The sequence below is a fragment of the Corvus moneduloides genome, chromosome 7, assembly GCF_009650955.1.
Source record: "Corvus moneduloides isolate bCorMon1 chromosome 7, bCorMon1.pri, whole genome shotgun sequence".
Taxonomy (NCBI): Eukaryota; Metazoa; Chordata; class Aves; order Passeriformes; family Corvidae; genus Corvus; species Corvus moneduloides.
This window is the reverse complement of record NC_045482.1, coordinates 29271912-29296525: the sequence shown is the minus strand read 5'-3', so window position 1 is coordinate 29296525 and position 24614 is coordinate 29271912. Positions and strand designations below refer to the sequence as shown.

General features: G+C 39.2%; 1 protein-coding gene across 1 annotated transcript in view; it reads left to right on the top strand.

Annotated features, from left to right (window-relative positions):
* The window catches only part of MYLK (myosin light chain kinase), a 198776-nt gene that overhangs the window by 59836 nt on the left and 114326 nt on the right, over positions 1-24614 (top strand). The window contains exons 3-6 of the mRNA XM_032115204.1: positions 14564-14771; positions 16419-16467; positions 18981-19146; positions 21837-22002. Coding sequence (XP_031971095.1) covers positions 14564-14771; positions 16419-16467; positions 18981-19146; positions 21837-22002 — 589 coding nt within the window. The remainder of the gene's footprint in view (positions 1-14563; positions 14772-16418; positions 16468-18980; positions 19147-21836; positions 22003-24614) is intronic.

Sequence of the window (24614 nt, the reverse complement as noted above, 5' to 3'; positions counted from 1 at the left end):
TCAGGAAAAACCCATGTTTTCATGGGAGACAATTGTCTGATGGAAGTGAGTGCTGTGAGAGGACTTGTGCTGATCTGTGATACTGTGATACTCCCAGAAACCTGATATGAAACACTGAGGCATGTTTTGAGGGGGAAAGAATTGAAAAAGTTCTTGATTTAACTGTAGATTTTATTTGATGTTCCTTTCCACGTACCACTGGAGCATTCTTCAGAAAAATGTGGTGCATTGAGAAGTTACTGAGACATTTTGTATCAGACAGACGTTGAGGTATAGACAGCTGAAATAAAAATAAAAACCCCACAAACACAAAAATAAATACAAAGGGTGGCTGTTTGGATCTTCTACTGCTGTGTCTTCTTCCTCGGTGTAATTGACCTCCCACCATATTCACTTGCCACATATGTGTTCTCATGAGTAATGCATGCATCGTTTTATTTGGGTTTATTTTACTGTGTAACCCTATATTGGCATATAGAAACACTGTCAGCTTTACACAAGACCAAAGTGGAAGTTGCTGCTCTGCTGGGAAGTGGTTAAGGTGAGATTCAGTCAAAATTATTTCCCCACACAGTGTCATCTACACCCAGAATTATTCAAACACACTTCCTTTCATCAACTGACACAAGCACCCATGTGTTGACACCCATTTTTCCTGTCTTGCAAAAGTTACATCCTTTAGAAAAAACTGTAGATATTCGAGTTGCTGCTCAAGAAATGTCTAGGTTTTAGGCAGGACTGGTGGCCCGTGAGCTCCACTTCTGTCTCATAAACTCCTTTCATACCTGTTTCCCTGTCACCTGTGGCCATCATAATTATAATTTTCCTGGAAGAAGCATTTAGGCATTCCTTGTGTAGTCTGTGTGCAGAGCATGTGATGATGCTCAAAAGTGCTGGACCTAATACACCATCCCCTGCAACTGATCTGTGCATGCGCTGAGGCAACAGCCAATATTTCTGGATGTTTGGCAGCAAAGTTTGGTCAGACCTTTTGCAGAGTTTTTTTTCAATCTGCCAGATGTTCAGAAATCCTAGACAATGCTGAATATCCTCAAATTCCACCCAGACAAAATTTCTGTGCAGGAAAGAGGCCATGACTGGGGAGCACTGAACGTACACATCCCTGTTAGCTTCTCCGGGTTGGTTTTACTCTTTTGTATGATTGAGCCTGTGTTCAGTAACCCACCCACCTCCAAACTGTTGAAGAAATGTGCTATTTGATCCTATCACATTCCTTGTTCTATTTGCTTTCTGTCTCCTTTGCCACCTAATTGCTTAGCTACAACCAGCTGGGGACAGGAGTTCTGCTCCATGCAGTGCCAGAAAGATTGGCTCCCTATTTTTGGTTGTTGTGGTAGGAACTGCTGTAATTAAAGGAATATCAAAAACAATCTAATAATTGTGATGGCAATAATAATAGAAGTTTTTTCAAACACTACAACTAATGTACATATGGGATTAAAGAGAATCTTCTATTATTTTGTGTAGTGCCTACCCAAACCAACATTGTTTTAGCTGAAGCCAGACCACATATTTGTGCTGCTCTTTGTTACAGCGCGGATACTGCAACATGATGTATCAAACAACGAGGCCCGTGGAAGAGAGATATATGGTCTGATTCTTGATAGATGTTTCAGAGATGTTTATTTCCCCAGCTGCATGGCTGAGGATCTGCCGAGGAGCTGCTCAATCACAGGACGCGAGGGTCCCTGCCCGCACAGGGGAACACAAAACAACCAATGGGGAACGAGGCTGAGCAGGGGCAGGGAAACACCGTGCCTCCCCTCAGGGCCCCTCTCCCAGGACCACATGGCAGGGGGAGGGCCCCAACAGCTCTTGGTCACCACTTTATTTCTTTCTTTACTTTTTCTTTAATGTGTTTCTAAATATTTTGGATTTTGAGGTGGAAGCAATTAAAAAACCAAAATGACAAAGCTGACAATAAAAATCGGTGTGATTTAATTGCATCTACCTGCCCCCAGTTTGCTTTGGGGGAACCAACAAACTGTTCATTCTGACATGTTTATTGTAGGTATCTTTTTTGTGATCCCCTACTAGTGTAATGTTTTGTTTTAAAGCATGGCTCTGTGTCAGCTAAAGAGGAAAAGAGTATCTATTTAAGAATTTATCCATAGGGATGTCCCTAGGGTTGATTTTGAGAAAATTTACTTCATTAGCAGGGATTTCTGGACTTGCTATTTTTCTATAGTCATTAAGCAGAAATCAGAAAAAAAATTCCTAAATTATGTTTTGACAAATTTGCTGAGGAAAAGGAGAAATAAAATATTCATATTGTGGTGTAAAAGAGGTTCAGTCTTTTACAAAAATAATGATGGACTAAATACCATGACTAATTACAAAGGCCACTGTTTAGGTTTGATAATATGCAAGTATCTGAAAAAGGAATAGAAGAAAATCTGACTATTTCCAAGGAGAAAAACAGCTAATCAGCATATCCTAAACAGCTGAACAAAGATTTGCCCAGAGATTGAATCTGTGTAGGTCAGAGTAGAACCAGTCTATAATTCTTCGTGGGTTTTCTGTCCCATGATGGTTAATCATGAATCTCTCAAATTTCAACAATGTCTTATTAAGTATTTCAGTTCTGCTTTTAATTTGAAAAATATCATCATCTTTTCCAGACTAGTCTCCCTTGCTCCTCTGGGTCAGTGCATAAGTCTTTGTTGTGGCTGATTCCACTGGCAATAAAACTCATCATGTAGCATTGTGCTTTCTTATTTAAATAAACGTTCTTAGTAGTACATGAAACATGGCAGAAACTTAGCATTATGATGTTTTAAACTTGATTTTTTGGGGAATTGTGCATTTGACTCTTATCACAGTTATATTAGATTTAAAAGTTAAAAAAGGTCTAGTAACTGTAACAGAACTGAGAGTAGTTGACCTTCCTTTCCTTGTGCTGCAATAGCCTATAGTGGTGTGACAGATATGAAAAGAGAGGAAAAATATTTTGGTTGATTTTTTTTCTTCCAGAAATATGTCTCTACCTGGAAAGCTTTAAATTTTGCTTTTCAACCTCACCCTAAAGGTGGGATAGAGTGCTTATTATCAGATGTGCATTTGGCTAACTAGCAATATATTTGCTTTCTGCCATCATAAACAAGTTTTGAACTTCAAGCCCCTTACCTGCATCTGACTGATAAAACCAGAAAGGTTAGGGAAGGGTTCAGCACCATATGTAGCAACGAGAACCCCACACAAAATAGCAAAGTATGTGTTTGACTGTCTGTAAAAGTGTCCTCGAGTATTTGCACCAAATGACGCCAGGTCACATTTTGATATAATTCTGCTTTGTCCCTGTGGGACAAGAGAGTAGTCATTAATAGACAGCAAGCATTCAGAATCTTTGCAGAAGGCCACATGTGGAGAAGGTTTATAATCAAAACACATCATTACTCATTGTGGTTTTGCTCAGCCCACGCTCACTCTAGCACCTAGACTCCAAAGCTAGAAATTTCTGCTTTTGATACGTTACTTGGCTCTGTTCACTCATGGATATAGTATGAAGTTTGGAAACCTACTGGGCAAAACCAGACAACATAATATTTTTCCATGTAAAATTTGGACTCCCCAGTATCTAAATGCACACTGAACAGAAAATTGCATTGCTGTGAATTCAACCCATTCATGAGGGGGAGAAACCCATCTGTCTGACAGGGAGCAGCAAGGGCTGGCTGCTCCCCAAAGGAGCACGAGCCAGGAGCCGAAGGGGAGCCATGCACGGCTGTGCCATCACCAGCTGGCCACAGTCCTGCAGGGTCTGCTCCCAGCAGGCACTGCCATGTGCTCTGACAGGGTCCTCTGATACGCCCAGACATGGCAAACAATGAACCAGGGTCTGGATCCCAAAAGAGGATACAGTCAGGAGCAAAAGTAGGCAAGGCCTGATTGTTCTTCTATAGGTTTCCAGTTCAGTATTTAATGTTCAGTCTGTAAGACATTATCTTGATACTAGAGGTTACTGGATCTCCAGCAGGGGCCTGAAACAGCGTCCATTTTTCTACCTAAGCTTTCAGAGTTCACTGTTTAGTGTCTGGGGACAAACCTGCCTTCCTCATGATTCTTAAGCCAACAGTCATCCCAGTTCATAATTCAACACCCCATGTGAATACACATCTCTGTGTTCTTCTCTTATGTTGGGGAAATAAGCTTTGGAAGAGGAGAGATGTCAATATGTTGGTCTAGTGCTTGCTGAGGGAGACACTGCTACTCCTCTTGCTGTCAGAGGTTACATGTCATAGCTCTGCACTGGTTGGAGCCAGAAAATCAAGGCATTTCACTCACTGGTCGTCCCTGGGGTGACTAGTCCAGCTCAAGGGCTTTGAATTACCTGCCTAAATATGCTGACTTTATTCTTCTAGGCAAGCTAACAACCAGGCTATAGGTTAGGAATTAAATCATGTTTTTTGACTCACAAGTTAGTAACCTGGTCTCTAGACTAGCCATCCCACATTAAGAATATGTTGCAGTGAGATTCTGGAGGTTATCTAAGGTTTTACACCTTTCTTTTTCAGAGGAGTTTTAGGAATAGGCAGAGTGAAAACCTGGAAGTTTTCGTTTAAAAAAAAATAAAATTATAGGCTTTCTGATGGTGAAGATAGCTTTATTCTCTTTCAGTCAGTGCATTGTTGTAAACCATTGTTGTAAAGCCAGATAGAACAAAGCAATCTTTGTCTTCTGAAAATGCTGTGGCTAAAACTGGTACAAATTCAAAGTCAGCTTTGCATTGTTTTTATTGCTTAGATGGAGACCTTTGTAATTCATTTGAAGAATGAGACAAAATGGAAAAATAAGTTATTTTATCTTTTTCTGAATTTTCCTTGCTTTTCTGCATATTTTTAAAAATACTGTTGTAAATGTTACTCTATGGAATATATTATTTATTATAAATACCACAGCTGAGCTTACTAAAACACTAATTAAAAGTCTTGCTGTATTCCAAGTGCAACTTTTCATTTAAAGATGTCAACAATCTGCACAGGGAGCCCAAAGAAAAAGGAGATGCAAAGACTGACAAATTAAATAATTCTGCTCATGGTTATTTGCCTTTTGGCAATGGCCTACTGAGCTTGCTTCATCCAGCTCTGTGCTCTCTCAACTCACATTGAAGGAGAATGATAATTTTCCTCCAGCTGCATTGTAGAGTCAAATCATAACTGTGTGGTTTGAGAGTCTGCCATTTTTTCAGTATTTCCCATAATACAAAATCAAACCTCTAGTTATGGTGTATGTATTATTTAAATTGGTTTTGCAAAGCTTAGAATATTAATGCAATGCACACTGTTTTGTAAAAGGTTTGTAAAAGCACCTGCACACATATGGTAGTATGAAATCTAACTTGTATCAGAAACCTAACTCATTTATATCACACTCTTGTAATGGCAAACAGTGAATAAAGAATTTTTCTGTTCTGTGAACTCTCTGGAACAAGAGTTCAATATACTTAAGCTTGATTATTTCTGTCTATATAAATTCTGGTGCTCCTTTATAGAAGAATAACTCAGCAGTTTGTCTCTGCAGGGAGGAAAATATAAATATTTCAAAACAAAGTTATGCTCAAAGCCAAGGCACTGGAAGAAAAATTATGATAAAATCTTGGAAATACGGATTAAAGAACTATGGCAAATGTTATTGATTTCTGCTTATTTCACGGTACCACTTAAATAGTCTAATTCAACTGGAGTCATAGTGTTTATCTGCAGTATTTAACACATACACAGGCCAGAGTAGAGTTGGATCCTTCCCTGGTGGCCTTTCTAGCTAAAACAACAGAGGAAATAATCACTGTTACCCCCTTGACATTTATGTGGGGTACAAAGGCAGGGTGAGATTTATTGTCTTGTGCAAGGTGACACAGAAATACAGAGATACATGCATGGATTCAGAGCTGAATGTCTGTCTTCCAGAGGTTCAATTCCCATCCAGTATCCTAGACATGAACCTATCCTTTTGGCAGACAAAGAAATTCTGATTTTGGAAGAGGAAGTCAAGATGTGCAATAGGTGCAAATATCACAGCTATCTAAGTGCCTGCTGTTGGATTAAGAGCATCACTTTCACAATGCCACAACTGGGTCTTCAGAGCCTTGACTCAAAGCTGGTTTGTTGGAATATGCAAATGAACAGAAGGTTTGTCTGCCTGGGAGACCATGGCACACCCATAGGTTTAATGGAAAACACGATGTTGGATTTGTTCAGACCTCTCAGTAGAATGACAGCAAGTGCAGTTAAGTGGAGCTCTATTGAAAGCATACGCAGAGTAAGCACTTTTTCCACAACCTAAACAGCTACTTTTGAGTGCACGTGTGTTTCTCTTACCAACATCACAGCAATTTTAGTTTTGAGAGAAAGCATTAGAAAGAAGAGGTGAGCCCACAAACTTTCTCTTGAACTCAGCATGTCTACAAATATTTATCCTGAACTGTTGAACTAGAAATTTATGATCACAGCAATTTATACTTAGTATTTCAGTTAGTGCTTTGAGGGTTTTCCTTTTAAACTGTTGTTGCTCAGCCCTTGGTTTTTATTTTTATGTTAAACACAGCCATTTGTACGCCGTACTGTCTGAGTCACCTCTGCTAAGATGTTATTAAAAAGTCTATGTGTGAAGCTAGGAAAGCTTATCAATTTCACAGATTACTACAGGATAAAAGAATTATTGACCGTTGCTAATAAGCAGTTGATGTTTTGCAGTAGGATTTTGTACAGAAATCTTAATTATTTAAGGCATAACAGTAAGTTTCACATGGTGGAATAAATGGGAGGAAATAACCTAAGCTTTCTCCTAGACTTTATCCAAGGTTTAAGGCATCTGCTTTTGAATTGGCAGCCTAGAGGAAGGCTTTTTAAAAATGGGAAAAATCAGACAATGACTACATACAGATACAAAAAAGATCTAAAGACGGACAGAGATTCAGTCTATAATCTCATATTAAGTTCAGAAAACTTGTACTTGCAGAAGAAAAGGTCCAGGTGAACTCTATGGGTGGTTTGCATAAAACTCTTGTCACGCACCTAATGGCTACAGGTCAGCTGGCTACAGCGTGGGGAGAGTAAAAAGGCAGATGTTGCTGCTGGTAGAATGATTTATGAAAGATGCATCAGCTGCATCTCTGCCAGTCTGAGAGAGCAACAGCTGTGTGAAAATGCCCCCATTGGTGTAACAGATGTTTCCAGCCCCTGATTCAGTTGGTGATTGACATCCCAGCTCCACAGATGTGTTTCTCTATGCAGTGTGCTCCCTTCATGTCCTCTGTACAGGAAAGATTGACAGTGTTCTGTATTTCAGTTGAGTCATGTCTCAGGTTATTTCATGGCTGTTTGAAGACTCCTGTAACAATGTTACTTTAAAAGCTATACAATTAAAATTATTCTTTAAATGAAATGAAATCTAATTTAGGAAAAACACCTGTACATGTGATTAATTCCAAAAGACATAAATAGGGCTTAAACATTCTCTTAAGAGCTGCATAAATTGGGACTCGTGTTTGAACTTAGATAAACTCAAGGCAGATTGACACCCAGTGCTATTCTGAAATCCTATTTGAGTCCTTCAGAAAAAAATATAAGACAAATGCACTTGTTGAGGTTATGGTACCTGGGATAGCAATGCTTTTTTCAAACAGCTATACTCTGGTGACGAGCACAAAGCCAATACACTGTGCACCTCTGGGAAATCTTGACACTGAATTTAAAAAAAAAAAAAGATTAAATGTAGAAGATTGAAGAAGAAATTATGTGCAGCTGCTGTCTGCTTTTCAGTTAGCAGACCATGTCTTCCATGGATAGGTCATAAATTCTTCCCTGCTGAGCACCATAAAAACTGATTCCCCTAAAGACCTGTGGCAGTATGTGTAGTGTTCAGAACCTTTGCAATCTGCAAAAAGGGGGTGAATAGTGTGATACTGAATAAATAGATTATGCAGAACTACTTTTCAAGAGTCAAAACTAAAATTTTTGGGGTGCCATCTGTAGAAGGATCTTGTGTTTGGCGTTCGGACTATAAAGTATCAAATGCCATTTGGCATGGATGAGTGCAAAGTAGAAAAATAAAACACATCCAAGGTTTACAGAAAGACCACTGTTTTTTCTTGTACGTACAGTAGGTACTGCTTTGAAGTGAGCATGTTTGCTTCTACTCTGTATTCCATTTTTGCTTTAATGACACAACTGTGAATTCTAGACTGCTCTGTAGAAGAGGTAGGTTTTTCGCTTTGTTTGCAAGGTCATAGCTAAGTCTCCAAATATTTAACATTTTCATGTTTAACCTTGCCAGGCAAGTTCTCTGTTTTAGAAGCAAGCTTTTAAAAGGGATAAACTATTCTTGAGATATGGTTTGTGTGTGTTTAAAGTCTCAGAAGGAGCTTAACAATGTATCATGTCCACTTTCCTTTATCAGGAACATCTGCTGTTCATTTGTTAAAGCAAACTGCAGCTCGAGCCTAACAGAAGCTTTGTTACAAGACTTAAAAAGAGTTGCACTGGCCAGAACTATGTTTCCCACCTGTACTAACAATAAAAATTAATTTTAAATCAAAATATAGCACCTATTAGGTGGGTTATAGTTACAATGTTCATTTTGTAGTCTCAACAGTTTTATAGTACTTCTTTCCTGAGACTGAAATTAAGAGTTCAAAGCAGTATGAAATATTAAAACAAGAAGTGGCTTTTTTCTCTAGTTTGAGGGCACAGCTCTGTCTGCATGGACAGAATGTATGTTATGGTGTGGCATCCTCTGCTAAGTTTCCTCTCAAGTGCTTCATTCCCCTCAGTCTTTTGATGAAGGTCCAGGGCCAAAACTTGTTGGCTCTTGATTCAAGTAAAATAGAGGGCACTGGCCCTCTGATGACTATGGGAAACACCTCTTTATTTGTAGCACCTAGGATAAGCCACATCCACAGAACAGCTGCTACTGTTTGGATTGAATCTCTTGGGGATGCATGACAGCCTTCAACCGTATGACCTTCAGATAAGCCCATCTAATATGTAACTTGCCATAAAGGCAATAATAATCTATTTTTGCTGATACCTAGACAGTGGAAGAAGAGGCACACTATGCAGTCTCTACCACATTTCAAGTGTAAGTGCTATACAGTGGTTTTTCCTGTATCTTTACTTCTTTGATTAGGATTACACTTGCAAAATCTGTCCTGCTATTTAATGGAGTTTCTTCTGCTGCTTTCTTGATACGATCTGATGGCTCATTACTCTAAGTCTTGCAAAAAGTGCAAGCAGTTGACTCCTCACTAGTAATGAGTATTTGCTCTGCCAGGTTTGCAGGCAGCAGAATAAACGTCAGACTTAGATATTCTGAGCAGTTTTCCACATCTCCCTTGACATCTCCTTCTAGAGACTTCTAATGATCTGCCCAAAGCACATATTTGGGAGCTCAGTGGTAACATCTGACATCTCTAGCTGAGGCTATCCTCATTTTATTCCTTTGCAGCTTCTGATCTCTGTTGCCTTTACTGAGATGTAGATCCCAGAAATAACTAGTTTCCTCTTGAAGATGGGCACTGAACAGAGAATAGGCTACAAAGCCTTCTCAAGATTTCCTTGATTTCTGACATTCCTTAATGTTAAGATAGGCAGGCAGCCAAATATGCTAAACCCCTGCTGTTCCTGACAGACATCATCTGGCTGATTTCTCTTGAAAGTTTATTGCTTGCCCAGTCCACTGTGGATGTGGGAATTAATTTATTCCCTTCTGCATTGCAGACACCTATATGGATTAGAAAACATTTAACATTCTCATTACTGCCGTTCCTCTTTTATGACTTGTTACCCATGTCGTCCAAACTTTGTTTTCATGTTGTTTTGTTGCTTCCAGACACTACAGTCTAACTGTAAATGTACTAACTACACTACATGCATGTGAATAGACAATATTTCTGTCTTTCAAATGTATATTCAAAATCAATTTTCTTTAGATGAATTGAACCACCCAAATAAAACTGATTGTTTCATTCAATGATTGAAGATTATACACACATAAGTCTTAATTCTGGACTTTGGGGACTTAAGGCAAAGGTAGTCTACAGAAATAGCAGCACAAGTGAATGCTGTGTGCTGACAGAATCTGGTTGTTTTAAAATTCTGATTTCATGGGAGAAGAATTGTCTCTTGCAAGGAATTTTAGTCATTAGTGAATTCATAGTTCAGCATATGAAATCATCTCTATGAGGGGAGTTATTTTGAATAGCAACTTCTTAACAGTTGTAAGATTGCCAGTCTTAGTACGATTTTTGATGTGCCTGTCTATACATGATGAAATCTGGGGAGATTTTGCAAACCAATAACTTTTGATAGCTGTTTTCTTCCTGATGTCATTGCTTGTGTGACCTTAAAGAGCAAAATGGGACATTTATCTAGTCCTTAACATCAAGCACTGAACACCTCAGCCAGTATAATAGATGTAGTGCTGGAATATGTCATGTAATGTTTGCCATCATTTCTAATAGTCTTTAGGTGTTACTATCAAACTGAACAGTACACACCCCATCAGTGTTTCACACTTACACTTTGGTTTATTGTCACTTTGGTTGATTCCTTTTGGGGATTATGTTCATCGTTGACCTCATTGGGTCCAGCAACAGCTATTACAAAGCAGGATATGACTTTGAAGTTAAAAGCATGAGCCAAAAGGGTGCATCCCATTGCCTTAAACTGCCAGGGAAGCTCTGGTTAAGTAGGCAAACTGTGTTTTTTTGAAATTGGTATATAAACACCTCTTTTATGGAGCATAGATAGAGACCAAGTTTTAGAAAATATTTCCCATGCTTTTGAACAAGAAAAAGGATCCCTGTATTTGGTATTGGTGGTCACTGAATGCCTTTCAGTTTGTGACAGTGGGGAATAGTTTGTAGGGGCACATTTTCTAATAATACTGTCCTGTACTGTACAGTTTCCACTGATCTGTTGTAATTTTTTCTCCCTTATTTCTTTTCTTTGGGAACCTAGCACCATCCCTTTTCAATAGCATTTTCTCAGACACTCAGATGCAGAACAACCTAAACTCTGTGAGTTTCACACACTAGAGGTTCTCTCAGCTCTTTCCACTTGCTGTTGATGCATGGAGCAGAAAGACTGTTTTACCTTAGCAGACTTTTCCAAGAAGGCTCTAAGCAATTGATGGGTCCAGACAAGAACTCAAAAACTCGTGTTTGTGCTAATACAATGGTTATTTGCTGCTTGCTCTCAATTTTCCACTTGTTATTCTAGTAGAGCAGGTAAAGAGAAGCTGCAGCCTCACTGGGACTGGCAATACTCACACAGGCCAAGTTGTAAATAAGGGTTATAGCATGCTGCTGCTGGGCATTAAATAAGCAGATAAATTTCTCTTTGGTGTGGATTTATTCAAGGCAGATGTTTTTAGTGAGCTCTGGAAAGGTTTGGAGGAATATAAAACCTGCTGCAGTTCTGGAATTGATCCATGAGGATCAAAACCTGGTAACCAGTGATTTGTTTAAGGGTCCCTGACACTTTTATGGCAAGACCGTGTATTTCAGAGAGGACTGGCTCAGTTTGAAACACATTCCAAACCCAAACCTGAAATAAATCCTTGCAACAGAGCAATTCTGTAAACTTCTGCTTTCCCATCATTTCGTTTTTGACAAAAAATGAAAGAAAAAAAATCAGAGTTTGGGAAGGGAATGACTCAACTTTTTGAAAAGAAATGGAATGTTGATTACCTGTGTTTGTAGTTTTTGGTGTGGCATTTCCTCAGTGGAGAGGTGTGGATGAACACAGTAATACAAACAGAGCAAGTATAAAATAAAGACACAGAGAAGAAATGGAAAAATACTTAATTTAGCCTCAGCCATGTGATCCTGGAAGTACATACATCATGGTCTACCAGAGCTTGAGGGGTCAGATAAAACTGGCCTTGTGCAGTCCAAGAGGGACTTAAGAATATTTTAAAACAGAATCAAAAGGGAAGAAAGGTATTTCCCATTGTTTTGACCTCAGTTGTTCCCTGTTACAACTGATGGAAGGTTAATGCTTGGGACCTTTGAAGCTTGGGACCTTGAAGACGGGTTGAACAATTCAATGAAAACACCAGAAGAACTGATTATGAACTGGAAAAAAACAGCAAATATATTAGGTGACATGTAATTGATGACTTTCATTCACAGGCTAGAATCTCAGCAGCTGTAAACAGATATGGCTTGACTAATGCTAATAAAGAGGCTGTGATGTGAAGACAGAACCACTGAAAAGGTGGTTGAAGGTCACATCAGTTGAAGTGCTACTCTTCTATTTTACTGTACGGTATATACTTGATACATCAGTTTGAAAACACTTTTGCCTCAAATATTTCAAGTAAATCTTAATATATAGTAAAGTAAAAATGAGAAGTGGTAACACCATTCTAATATACTCTCTGGCTTTGGGTAAATCACTTAATGTCTCTGTTGGTTTCTCAGTCTAGAATGAAAAGATAGGTATGAGGGCATTGACATGTTAATAGTATGAAACAGTTATTTGCTGCAAGTCACTTTCTGTGACAGTGAGCACATTATCGACTACCTGGAGTTACAGTATTGTAGCAATCTCATATTGATGCTTCACAACTCCCTTTTTCTGAAAATGAAATGTGCTGAGAAATATATTCCTTGGAGCCTGTGCTCCAAAGGAGCACCAAATCAATATGCTGGAGTAGGGTGAGGGGTCTGGGATGAGCAGGAGCTGCTGTTTTTCAGAAAGCACTGGAAAAAGACGTGGCCACAAAGAGCTTTAGAAAAATGCTGTGGCATTTTTAAACAGGAATCAGCTCCCCATTGTGCAGGATCCCACAATTTGTACTCCATGGAACATCGCTTTTGCTTAGTTTAAGATAGACTCAGAAAGAATTTGAAAAATTATACCAGAAGGGGAAAGTTTCTCCAGTTTATTCAGCATATTCAGCTCTTGGCAAATGTTAATGTCCTTAATATTGAGTAAGTAGTGACAGGGAGAAGAGGTCACCACATCACTGGCAAAACTAATTTGTCTGAACTGATACCTAAAGATTTAAAGGAAAGACAAAAAATTTCTGACAGTTGTAGGTTAAGCTGCAGCAGATGAGAAACCCAGCTGGAGTGAGGTGGGGCTGGATTAAAAATGAAAGGTTTTAAAGAAGAGAACTTAAGAATGGGTAAGGTTTGGCTAAAGATCGTAGTTTGGAAAGTAAGTGCTGTGCAGTCAGAGAAAGCAGAGCTGAAATGAGAATTGGAAACTGAGAGGAGAATGCTGGGAGGAACTTGCCCAAGCCACAACCGAGCCTTCTTCACTCCAAGACAGATCATCAATATTTTGCCCACCTGGAGGTTGAAGAGACTTCCTGCTCAGTTGACAGATTTTGATATGTAGTTCAGAAGGCAACATTGCTTCTTTCCCAGTGAGCAAACACAGCCATGACTATTACTCATCCTGGCTCATCTTGATCCACTCAGTTACTTCATGACTTGTAGGCAAAGGATCAAAGAGTCAGAAGATGGAGAGCTGACATATCAGAGGGGGGACAGGAAAGGAGTACTGCCATCAGGAGTTGTTATGATGATTGGGCAAGCATGCTAACAATTAACACATTCTAAAGTGACCCTCAAAGAGGATGGCATTTCTCACAAAGCAGAGGAAGAACCATAGCCTGAGTAGTTTTTTATTTGGTGGAAACTGGTGTATGTCTGCTTTTCCTGTTTTTTTTTAAAGAAAGTCACAGATCCTCATCAAGTTTCAAGAGCTCAATTGCAAATCAGTAACTCAGTTCTCAGTTACACCAGCCGAGGATCTGCCTGTAAATCTGAAGGTATCATTAATGCCATAGCAAGCAGGGATATACCAATATGGTTACTTAATGAGAACAGGACTGCTTCATTTTGCCAAAAATTCTTCTTTTGGGTAGACCAGAAATCTCTTTGAGCTCTGTGTTTGTGTGCCTATGTGTACATGCTAATAGTCCCCTCCCACCATAACATGAGAATGACCCTTAATGATGCTTTCTCAAATTGCAGCTCCTTATCTTCTGCTTTTGAAGATCAAGACAAAATTTGCTATGTGTCTGCATCTTTTGCCTGTATATTGTCAGGAGATACTATATCTCAGCACATTTGAGAACTAGATGGCTGTGTACATATTTTCATTATAAGCCCAATCTTTGGCAACCATGCTAGAAATATTTGGTCCAAGAGCCTCACACTCTTGCAAAGTGTAGTAGCATTACTGCCTTTTTTTTTGAGTTTCTGAGCAGTGGGGACCCAGGTGTCAGGAATCTTCATTGGCACTATCACTGTGTTTTTGCAGAGAAACCATTCTAGTGGGAAATTTTTCTGCATAACTATCTATCTGCCTGACTAGTCTTATGATTTTAACTTTGACTTATCCAAGAGTTTTTGTCATTTCATTTCATTTCATTATCTTCTGCCATTTGGCTTGTGAAGAATATGTCTTTAACAGCTCCTGTGTCAAGAACTTTCCACTGCATTGCTAAATGTCCAACATTTCTTCCTGATAACATCATCTGTGAAGTTTATCTTCTTTCTCCTCTCTCTCTCACATCTTTCCAGGTCAGAGGCTACCCTGAGCCACAGATCACATGGTACAGAAATGGGCATCCTGTCCCAGAGGGAGACCATTGTGTCGTGGACCGCAGCATCCGGGGGGTGTTCAGCTTGGTCATCAAAGGTGTGCAGGAAGGTGATGGTGGCAAATACACCTGCGAGGCTGCAAATGATGGCGGGGTTCGTCAAGTGACTGTGGAACTGACAGTGGAAGGTAAGAAGATTCTTACACTGTTGTTGTGATGATTATAGAGTTTAAGTAAAGGAACAAGGTGTGTTAAACAGTTGGGTTAAAATCCCAGCTGTACACATGTCCTTTCTCATTGATACAAGAGTAAGGTTCACTTACTGCATTTCACAGGTTAAGATATTGTGCAGGGAACTACACATCTACAATTAGATTAAGTGTGAGTTCTGTTTCAGGTGTGGGTGATGATGCGCAGGAAACAAAACTCCTAACCTTAAAGACTTTGTTCTAAACTTTGTAATTTTCATGGAAGTCACCACTCAGGACAGAAACTGCTAAGCTGCATGCCTGGTTGTAACTGCATGCTTAATGTCACACAAGAAACAGCCAAGATCAAACCCAGGAATTTTTAAGAGCACATCTGCATATTAGATAGCTGCAAACGGCCAAAGTTAAAATTTAAAGAGTGACACAAAGCCAGGGAATGATTGAAATCAATTGTACTGCTTCTCTCTTGCAGTTTGGTCATGTCAGAGATCTGTTGAATATCAAAACCTCTCAGGTCACAACTTTGTGTTGAGTTCTTGAAGCAAAGAAAATATCTGCAGCAGTCCTGAAACAATCAGTGTTTGGGTTTATTCAGAGTCAAAACCTCAAATCTCTTCAGAGTACATACTGAAATATGCATAGATCTGGCATGATTGCTACTGCCTTCTGTTGTAAAAGTTATGTGAAATATTTTTTCCCCTTGTTTTAAGTTGGGACAACTTTATGAATGACAATTTACACGGAGGTGAAGAAATTTTTAAAAGTTGCTTTTATATCCATTTTTCTGACCTGGTCTTTGCTGCAGTTTAAAACGACTTCGGGGCAGTACCCAATGACTGAATTTCTCAGAGTCTAAGAATTATACGGTCTTTGTTCTAAAATCCCTTTATGCATCAAGATAGCAAAGCACAGATTCTTCTTTTTTTTTTTTTTTTTCTGTTCTCAGCAAAGATAACCACGTGGGGCTGCCTGCTGCTTGAAAAATGAGTGCCTGAAACTTGATCTAGTCTTTCCATCAGCATGGCTGTCCTGTCTGACAGTGATGTGGGCTCTTGTAAGGCTCTAGAACAGGTGTTTTTTCACAGCCCCAGCGCTGTGTGTCCGCTGCTGCGGCTCCGGGTGTCCCCCGGGTCGGGCTGTGTGTGCAGCAGATGGCGCTGGGCTCCCGCGGCATCTCCCTCCTGCGCACGGCAGCGAGAGACGCGCCGCGTCATCTACAGCGAGGTACCTTGGGCTAGCACAGGACTGAAAACCCAACCAAGTAAAGCAAGACCTCTTTCACAGTCTAAAAACCTCCTGCTATCTTAATCTGAAGTACTGGCGCGCTGTAGGAATTAGACACAGTGTTTCATCCCCTTGGTTAAAAAGTATTGTTTCATGAATAATCTGCAGCATTGTTACAACTGAGGCCGGGGGTTAGACAGTAACTCTGATAAAGCTTGGTTTTGAAATTAGAGAGCCTAACTTTGAACTGCAGATAACATAGCCTTATACTGGAGGTGTTGCATTCCTCCTTTATGTTTCAAACCTGAAGAAATATATATTTTGCATAGTCTTTAGTATCTGTAATTCCCAGTGGTCTTGACAAAACTTCCGACTTCCTGTCTTTCTGTCCTATGCTTACAGGAAACTCCTTGATGAAATACAGCCTGCCATCCAGTGCCAAAACCTCTGGGTAAGCAGTCTACTGGCTTGGATATTGTTTAACAGACACTTAAATATATTTTGGTAGGAAAACAAGGAAAATTACTATTTCTAAAAGTCTCCATTTATCCCAAGCAGAATAGCTACCGTGAGAGCTGCTGGCTTAGCAGAATCGTTGAGGCAGTCAGGAGGATGTACAGCTACTGCTCCAGCATGTTGACTGAGGAATTAATGTGGCTGAAAACAGAACATCCAGCTGATACCTAAATATTGCACCCTCCTCTGCTGTAATTTTGCACCCTCTTCTCTGCTCTCTGATATTCAAGAATCCTTCCCCACAACTTCCATGACCCAACAGCCTTTTTTTAAGGCCAGAGCAAATACTGCTTTAAGAGTCACCAGTAAGAAATAAAAGCAACTGAAATCAGCATTCTCTCACACAGAATTTAAGTATTTCCAAGCAACACAGTGGGTAAACTGTATTCCAGAAGAAATAATTGTTCTGGTTTGGAGTAACTTTACCAAGAACGAGTTGATGGGGTGATGTAAGCTGGCACACAGAAACCTACTTGTACTTTCTATACTTCAGTAAGCATTTACAATTACATGAATGTCACTGTTTTAAAAGCCCCAGGCCTAATTCTTCCAACAGCTGAATTAATTCCTTTGTAAGTAGTTTGGATATAAGCATAATTTTTTCTGATTTATATTTTTGGCACTGAGTAGCTCTAGATGTAGACAAAAATACATGTTCTAATTATGTTACTGATCAGAATACAGATAGTTAAAACAGGAGATTTTAATTTCATCATTGATATGAACATTTTTTATGTTTGTTTTGAATTTTAACATTAACTGAGATTACAACAGTGAAGATGGTAAGTAAAACTGAGTAATCAGGAAGGCTTTTACATGATAAATTCTGTATTGCAAATAAGCTACAGACATACACACAGGATAAATAATCAAAACAAGAAAGGACAGTTACTGTTAGGTTTTGCTGTATATTCAGACTTTACAAAGCACTATCCTAATCCATTGCATTGCAGAGAGTTAGATTGATTGTCCTCACTTTTCATGCTCCTGTGTTTTCCTCATATTCAGTATTAATAATTCTATGGTAGGAGAAGGGAAAAGAAAAAAAATATACATTATACATTTCCATTTTTTCATGTCTAGGAACCAGCCATAAAGCTGTAGGCCAGCTAGTAGTTGATTTTCTTTTCCTATGCTGTGTGTATAGATATATAGAGTCACCTTGTAAAGATGGTTACTGAAAAACTTCTTTAATACAAATTTTGTTCTTCTTTAGTGGTAGTATGAGGGAGATGACATTAAAAGCTATCAGATATTTAATTATATGATAAAGTGATTTTCATTTTAGCATGTTAAAATCACCCTTCTCTCAATACTTTTTGCTGGTCCTCTTGTCCATGTAAATCCTTTCATTGGTATCATCTCTTGCTTAGAAACCTTGAGCTGCCCAAATGGCAACCACCATGTCTCGGCAGCACCTTGGACTAAGGCGATGCAGTCTCTGTTAGTATCTGACACCTGGCAGAAATGGTGAAGTATTGACACATCTTACTTGCATGTGGTAAAAGGCCATCTGGAAAAGATCTTGAAAATGGTTCAGTTTGCTTGAAATTAAATGTTTTAAAAAAAACCCAAAATCACCATCTGCCATCTGCTAATGTGTCTGTTGTACCAAGGCTTCAGAGCAAAGAGTGAGTGTGTTCCCTTTGACATTTACAGACCTGAAGCTGCGCCTTTTTGGGTTTTTTCATGCTATAATACTGCTTGATGTTTTATGGTTGGGCAACTGTTTACAGTTTTGGACTGCAGTCGCTGATGCAACTTCAGTTTCATCCCACATGTCATTTCCCAGCTGTGCCAGCCATGTAAGTAGAGCTGGGCATTTACACTTAACGGTAATTCACCTGGGACAGGTGTACTTTGGGTTTCTGCCCTTATCATGTTTGCTTTGCAAACAATGTAGCAAATGAGACTTCAAATAAAAGTTTTCCCCAGACCAAAAATATTTACAGGACATGTCGGAAATGTTGCAAAACCAAGGTTCTGATTCATAAATCAGAAATTACTGTGTCAATTGCACTCACGAGCGAAACAAATTACACGATAAAAACCTGTGAACAGTGAACAAGCATGCACAAATAAACTCTTAGGAGGCAACTAAAAAACAGAAAATGGAGAAAACTAAATGAATACAGTGTTTCCTATCTTTTGGTTTGCCCAGCTCTGCTTATGAACAACTTAAATTTTCTCCAAGATCTGTTCTGTGGATGCCAGATGAGGGTGCATAAGATAACACGTTTTAGTTGCATGAGGAGTCAAGAGCAGTCATCACCAGCATTTCCATTTCTTCCACTGGCCAAGAAAAATATTTTGCAACTACAGTTTAGGTTGCCATAAATTATATACCCTTGTTGGTAGACCACTGGTCTAAGATGCTTTCTGACATGTGCTCTAACCACAACAGCTTCCAGCTCCTCTGTAAAACCAGAATGTCAATTGCCTTTCCAGGGGAAGACTTGCTGTTCCATCTGTGGAGCAGAGGCCAAGCATCTGGGGAGAAAGTCCACCCAAGTTTGCTACAAAACCCAACAGAGTTGTTGTGCGTGAAGGCCAAACAGGCAAATTCTCATGTAAAATAACAGGACGACCTCAGCCTCAAGTAACTTGGTTTAAGGTATGATTTCCCCAAAAGTTTATGTTTTCAGTCTCTTTTGAAATTTTGTGACGTGAAAGGATGAAATGGACTTGACAGTCCAAATGATCATGGTGAGAGTTTACATACAAGGAGAGCCATTTTCTTCCTCATTTTTATGCTGAATAAACTTAAAAAGATGATAGTGCTTCTTCTCAGTCTAAACTTCTCCCTTATATGTCTCATTGTTGAAAATATTTCTACAAAAACCATCTGAAAGCACTGAACTACATCCAGTTTCCATTAAAAAATACCAAGTGTGGGATGTACTTGCCCAAAGACCTTACTAAATAGGTCAGGGAAATGGACAAAGGACAAGAATGAAAATATTACGTCTACCTCTGTTTATAGGGAAGGTCTGCAGGGAATTAACACTTTGACTGTGGTTACAGAGGAGTCTCTGACAGCTGTGAAAATTATAACTGTATTTCCCAAGTTCCAGGTCAATGTCTCAGTCATAGACTTCCTTTTCTGTACCATTCACATTGAATTTTACCTGTACGTTATATTGAAGATGATGCTTGCAAAGAAATTAAATTGTATTGAAAAGAAAAATAACTGTTTAGGAATTAACAGATATGATTGGGGTTTGGTATACACAACTGTTTTTTGCAAATTAAAAATGAAAAATTCAAGTTAGATGAACAACTGTTCAACGGTTTCAGTCTGGCCTCTGCTAAAACACTGGTAAGAGAAAAGTGTCTGACAGAAAATAGGAGGTATGAAAAGCAGCTGTCAGCTTCAGACCTGCAGTAAAATTGGGAACTGTGAGTATCTGTCATTTACAGAAAAGACATATATATGAGCAATATTTAAAAATCAGTAGACTATTGAAAAAACATTGAAGTCTTAAGTCCCAGTGTCCCTTTGGGCATACACAAGACCTCCAAACATATTTTTTTGTTTGTAAGGAGAGAGCTTTCATGTGATAGCTAGATATTACACTGATTATGCCACTTTTACTGAAACTGTCAGTATTCTAGAGGATTACAGTTACTTTCTTTAATTTGGAAGAGCAAATATATGACTGCTCTGATGGCATCCTGCTCCCCTTCAGCCTTCAACAGACAATTATGTCCAGTCAACAGAAAAAAACTCAACTTTTATCAGTGCTTCCATTTTCTCTTTGTATCTCCAGGTTTTGGGGGGGGAGGGGAAAGAAGCCAAAACCACCTCAGAAAACTTCTCAGAGAACAGGGAAATGCTTCCAAGTAATTTTCTGCTTTATTCCAGACTTACCCTTGTCTGTAATACAAGAATGTCAGGGTACATCCCCAACACAGGCAGCCTCTTGCTGTGGAAGCGCTCACTGACATCTCCTTCAGCTGGTGGCTCCATCTGGAGTCTGCTTCCCCTTCCAGCTGCCCTCAGTTCTGTGGGAAGCTACTGGCTCTCTGGGACTCTGCAGTGCAGCTGCTCCACCACAGCCTGGTTCCAGTCCCACCAGGCTCGCTCAGGTTTTCCAGACATGCAGCTCTGTGCAAAACAGGATTTGTCACTCAGCTCTCTTGGTTTGGGCTGTGTGGTAAACAGGAAGTAGGAACTACCAATCCAGCAGTTTGGATCTACACTTTGGTACTTCTCCATACATTTTTTGCAGTTTGCTGGAGGTTATATTATATATTTTGCTATTGATTATCACCTTCTATAATGTGTGCCTCACGGCAATGAACTTACATGGCTGCTGGACCACTTCTGGCTACTGCAGGACTAATAGATGACCACCTTCCTTACAGCATGGAAGCTTTATCAACAAGTAAAATTGCACTTTTCAGAATGAATAAATAAGCCTGTTTGTAAACATCTTACTTTGCTTATTGTTTTCTTTCCAATTTTCTTACTTGTTAAGTTGCAAGGAACAGAAGCTTCTGTATCATCACCAACCCCCTGATGTGAGCTAGCTTTTAAAAATTCCATTAGGACCTACAGCACCCAGATAGCAGTAAGTTGATAGACTTCAAGAATGAGTGTCTGTAAACACTGATGTTTCTCAAATGTTTACTGCCCAAGTAAAATTGTAGCTTTGTAGGCTTTCCCTTCCTAAACTTAGGATGGGAGAAACTGTGGTGTCTGATAGCAAGGCACTCATTCTTAATGGCTGCTGCTGAAGCAGAAGAACTGATGTGCTCACAAATGAGGTATTGGTCAATTGCTTTGTAGAATTTAAAGGTAAAAATCGTCATTGTGATCATCTACTCTGTGTAACAGAGAACACAGACCTACACACATTTCTTCTTGCCTCACAGCCATATCTTTGGATTTAACTCCAGTGTAACTATTGAGGGATAGAGAACTACTCTCCAGATTGGAAGCTTTTGCTCAAAAGCATTTAACTTCCTGGAACAAACAGGAACATAAAACTGGCTTGAGCCCACATACAATGAAAATAATTTTTTCTAGGAATCTGGGTATAATAAACAGGGAAACTCCAAAACCAAACTGAGATGAGTAGGTGGAAAAATAGAGGAAAAAGAAAGCCTCCTGAAGATATGAATTACAGAATTTTGGACACAATTTTTTTTTTTTGTTTATACCATATGAGTATTATTCATAGAAGGAATTTGGCTAAAGGATAGGAGAAAGGCATTTTGACTTCATGTTTTACTAAAAAATTCTTGCTCCCCTTCTCTTAACAATAGCTGCTGTCTCATGGTATCCTGTGATATTTGCAGGGTGATATTCAGTTGCAGCAAAATGAGCGTCTCAACATGTATGAGAGAACAGGCATCCAGTTCTTGGAGATCCAGAATGTTCAGCTTGCTGATTCAGGAATTTACACATGCACAGTGGTGAACAGTGCTGGGAAGGCATCAGTGTCTGCAGAGCTCACCGTTCAAGGTACAGCAAAGGGTTTGCAGGAGAGAGAAAAGTGAGCCACAGACATTCCTTTAAAATTTATCTGGTTGTGTTCTCGACATTCACAAGAAACATTGACTTCCTCCCATTATTTTCTTCTCTCTCTCTCTCTTCACTAAATGATGCTGTGATAACTTGGAGTGTGCTACAACTGTAAATGTTGTGTTGGTTCATGGGAAAAAAGGTTGCCCAAGTGCTTTGTAACAGCTTCCTTTAAAAACACCTCTTCACTTTTACTGTGATTTTGACTTCTATGTTTTGAACATAGATTTGAATTTCAGCATATGGAAGCTGGAACTTGTCATAATAATCAATAATTAATTTTGTATTTGTTGAGTACTACCACAAGATGCACATTTATACTATCTCCCTTATGGGAGGGAAAATTCTATCTATATTTGTAGAACTAAGAAAGTAAAGTAAAGGAGCATAATTCTAAATTGTGAGAGAGAAAAAAACCCCAAGTTAATAAGATTGAAATTCAGGCTTCTCAACTCCCAACCCTGCCTATTTCACTGCTTGTTAAGGAAACAAATATCTTTGTATAAGTAGGATGTTCTGTTCCATACATTCATTATCATATACAGCTCATCTTGAAGTTTGATGCTTCTTAGGGTGCCCTTTGCATCAGCCTCAAAATCATACAGCCTTCAGCAAGCACACTAAAGAGGAAGTTCATCAGTCAGGGGGTAAGCAGTCACTGGACCCAATTAAATAATTAAAACCACAGCTGCTGGCTTCAACTGCAGTCATGAGGTCAATGGGTTACATATGCAGCCAGCAGTGAGTTTTTTGTTGCAAGACTTTAGGTTTCACATCAATGCTGTCACTCTGTAAGGTATCAAGAGTATAAATAACAAGTGGATGTACGTTTGGTACGCTCAGAACCACAGCTAACCTTTCTACAACTTAAAGCTGTACTTTTTATCTGTAAGGTCTGACCTGATGAAGCCACTGTAGAAGAAGCTTCTGTAGTTTGCCTGTTCAATGGTAGTTTTAGAGAAAGGGCTGTTCCTTTCAATAAGCCTTTTATCTAAACATAAAACTCGATCCCTAATTGCTCTCCCTGAAGTGGTGAGCTTTCTGTTCTGTAATGGCTACATCTGCCTTGAGAGATGATGTGGAACTGGGGTCACAAAGTCACTTGTGGTATACGTTTGCTACAGATGCTGACCACATCTCTGAATAATGTGGGCATTCTTTCTTGGATTAGTGCGGGTCGGTAAAAAGGGCACTCTTTTGCAGTGCTCTTGATTAATTGGATGATTCCACTTACCTGACCACAATATATAATACCTAATTCTTTCATTATCCATTAAATCAGGTTGTCAGAGTTGCTGCAAGATGTTAGCAGACAATCAAGTGGTTCAGAATTACTACATTTTCTTTCAAAGACATGCAATCTCATATATAGATATTTTCCTCCAGTAGCTGTATTTTTTTCTGAGTGGAAGGTGAAGAGGGAGGAGGAAATATTCTTGGATTATACCATGCAACCCTATTCATTCAGGGTTGCATTGTATTTTCTTGTCTACAACCAGTAGTTATGAAGCTTCCTTTTCTGCATTTATCCAGTCTTTTCAGTTTTAATTTCAATATTTCTGTTATTTCAACCTTCTGTTTATTGGAAGGTTTATTGAAATTAGGTCAATGGGTTTTTCCCTCTCTCACTGCAACTTTTGTGTGTAAATAGATTCATTACGTCGCTCCAAATGGCTTGGCAAGTCCAAGCATTTAGATGTGGATTTTTGCTTGTAAAACACAGTGGAAATCAGGATATCATCCATCACATGATTTTATCTTTTCCCTGAGGCAGAGACTCTGAAAGCTTTTTTATGACGTGCTTGTTGGTGACTTGAAAAATTTGCTATCTTGCAAATATATTATTACATGTCTTTCTACTGTAGTTTCTAGTCTCACAGCTGACAACAGTGTAGGTGCAGCTTTGATCTGACCAGGAGAAAACAAATTGCATCCTGAAATGTTAATTAGGGGGTAATGGAGAGATGTGGTTGGTATTTGACCTAGAATGGTATTTCTCTCCTCACAACTATTCATTATCTCATGCTGCCCCCAAGAGAAACAAACACTGTCATGGAGGATTACAAATTAGGAGACTGATTGTGGGTAAATATGTGCTCAGTTTTATCAGTGCATCTGATGAGGCACCTTGGCAAATCAATATAGCCCAGTCATGTTCCCAGATTTCTTGGTGGTATTGCAAAGTTAAGAAATGTGATGCATTAGCTTTTTTGTTTTTCATGTTAAAGGTGATAATTCTTGCTACACAGCAAATGGGTTGGTAAATGTTTACAGGTGGGTCCAGGTTTTGGGAGGTCTTACTCCTGTTGACTTGGTTCTGTGTTTTAGCCAGAGACAGCTGCAGTTTCACTGTGAGCACCCTCAGGTGTAGGACTGATTGATGGTTTGTCTTTCTCCACCTCTACAAACTCTGTGGAGTTATCATAAGATTTGATAAGCTGCTTCCCAGTTGAAATCTCTTCCTTACTGCTCTCCCCCAACATAGAGATCTTGAGGCTCACTGAACCTTTAGTTCTGCAGGGTTGTGAGAACATGACTCAGCAATGTCTCAA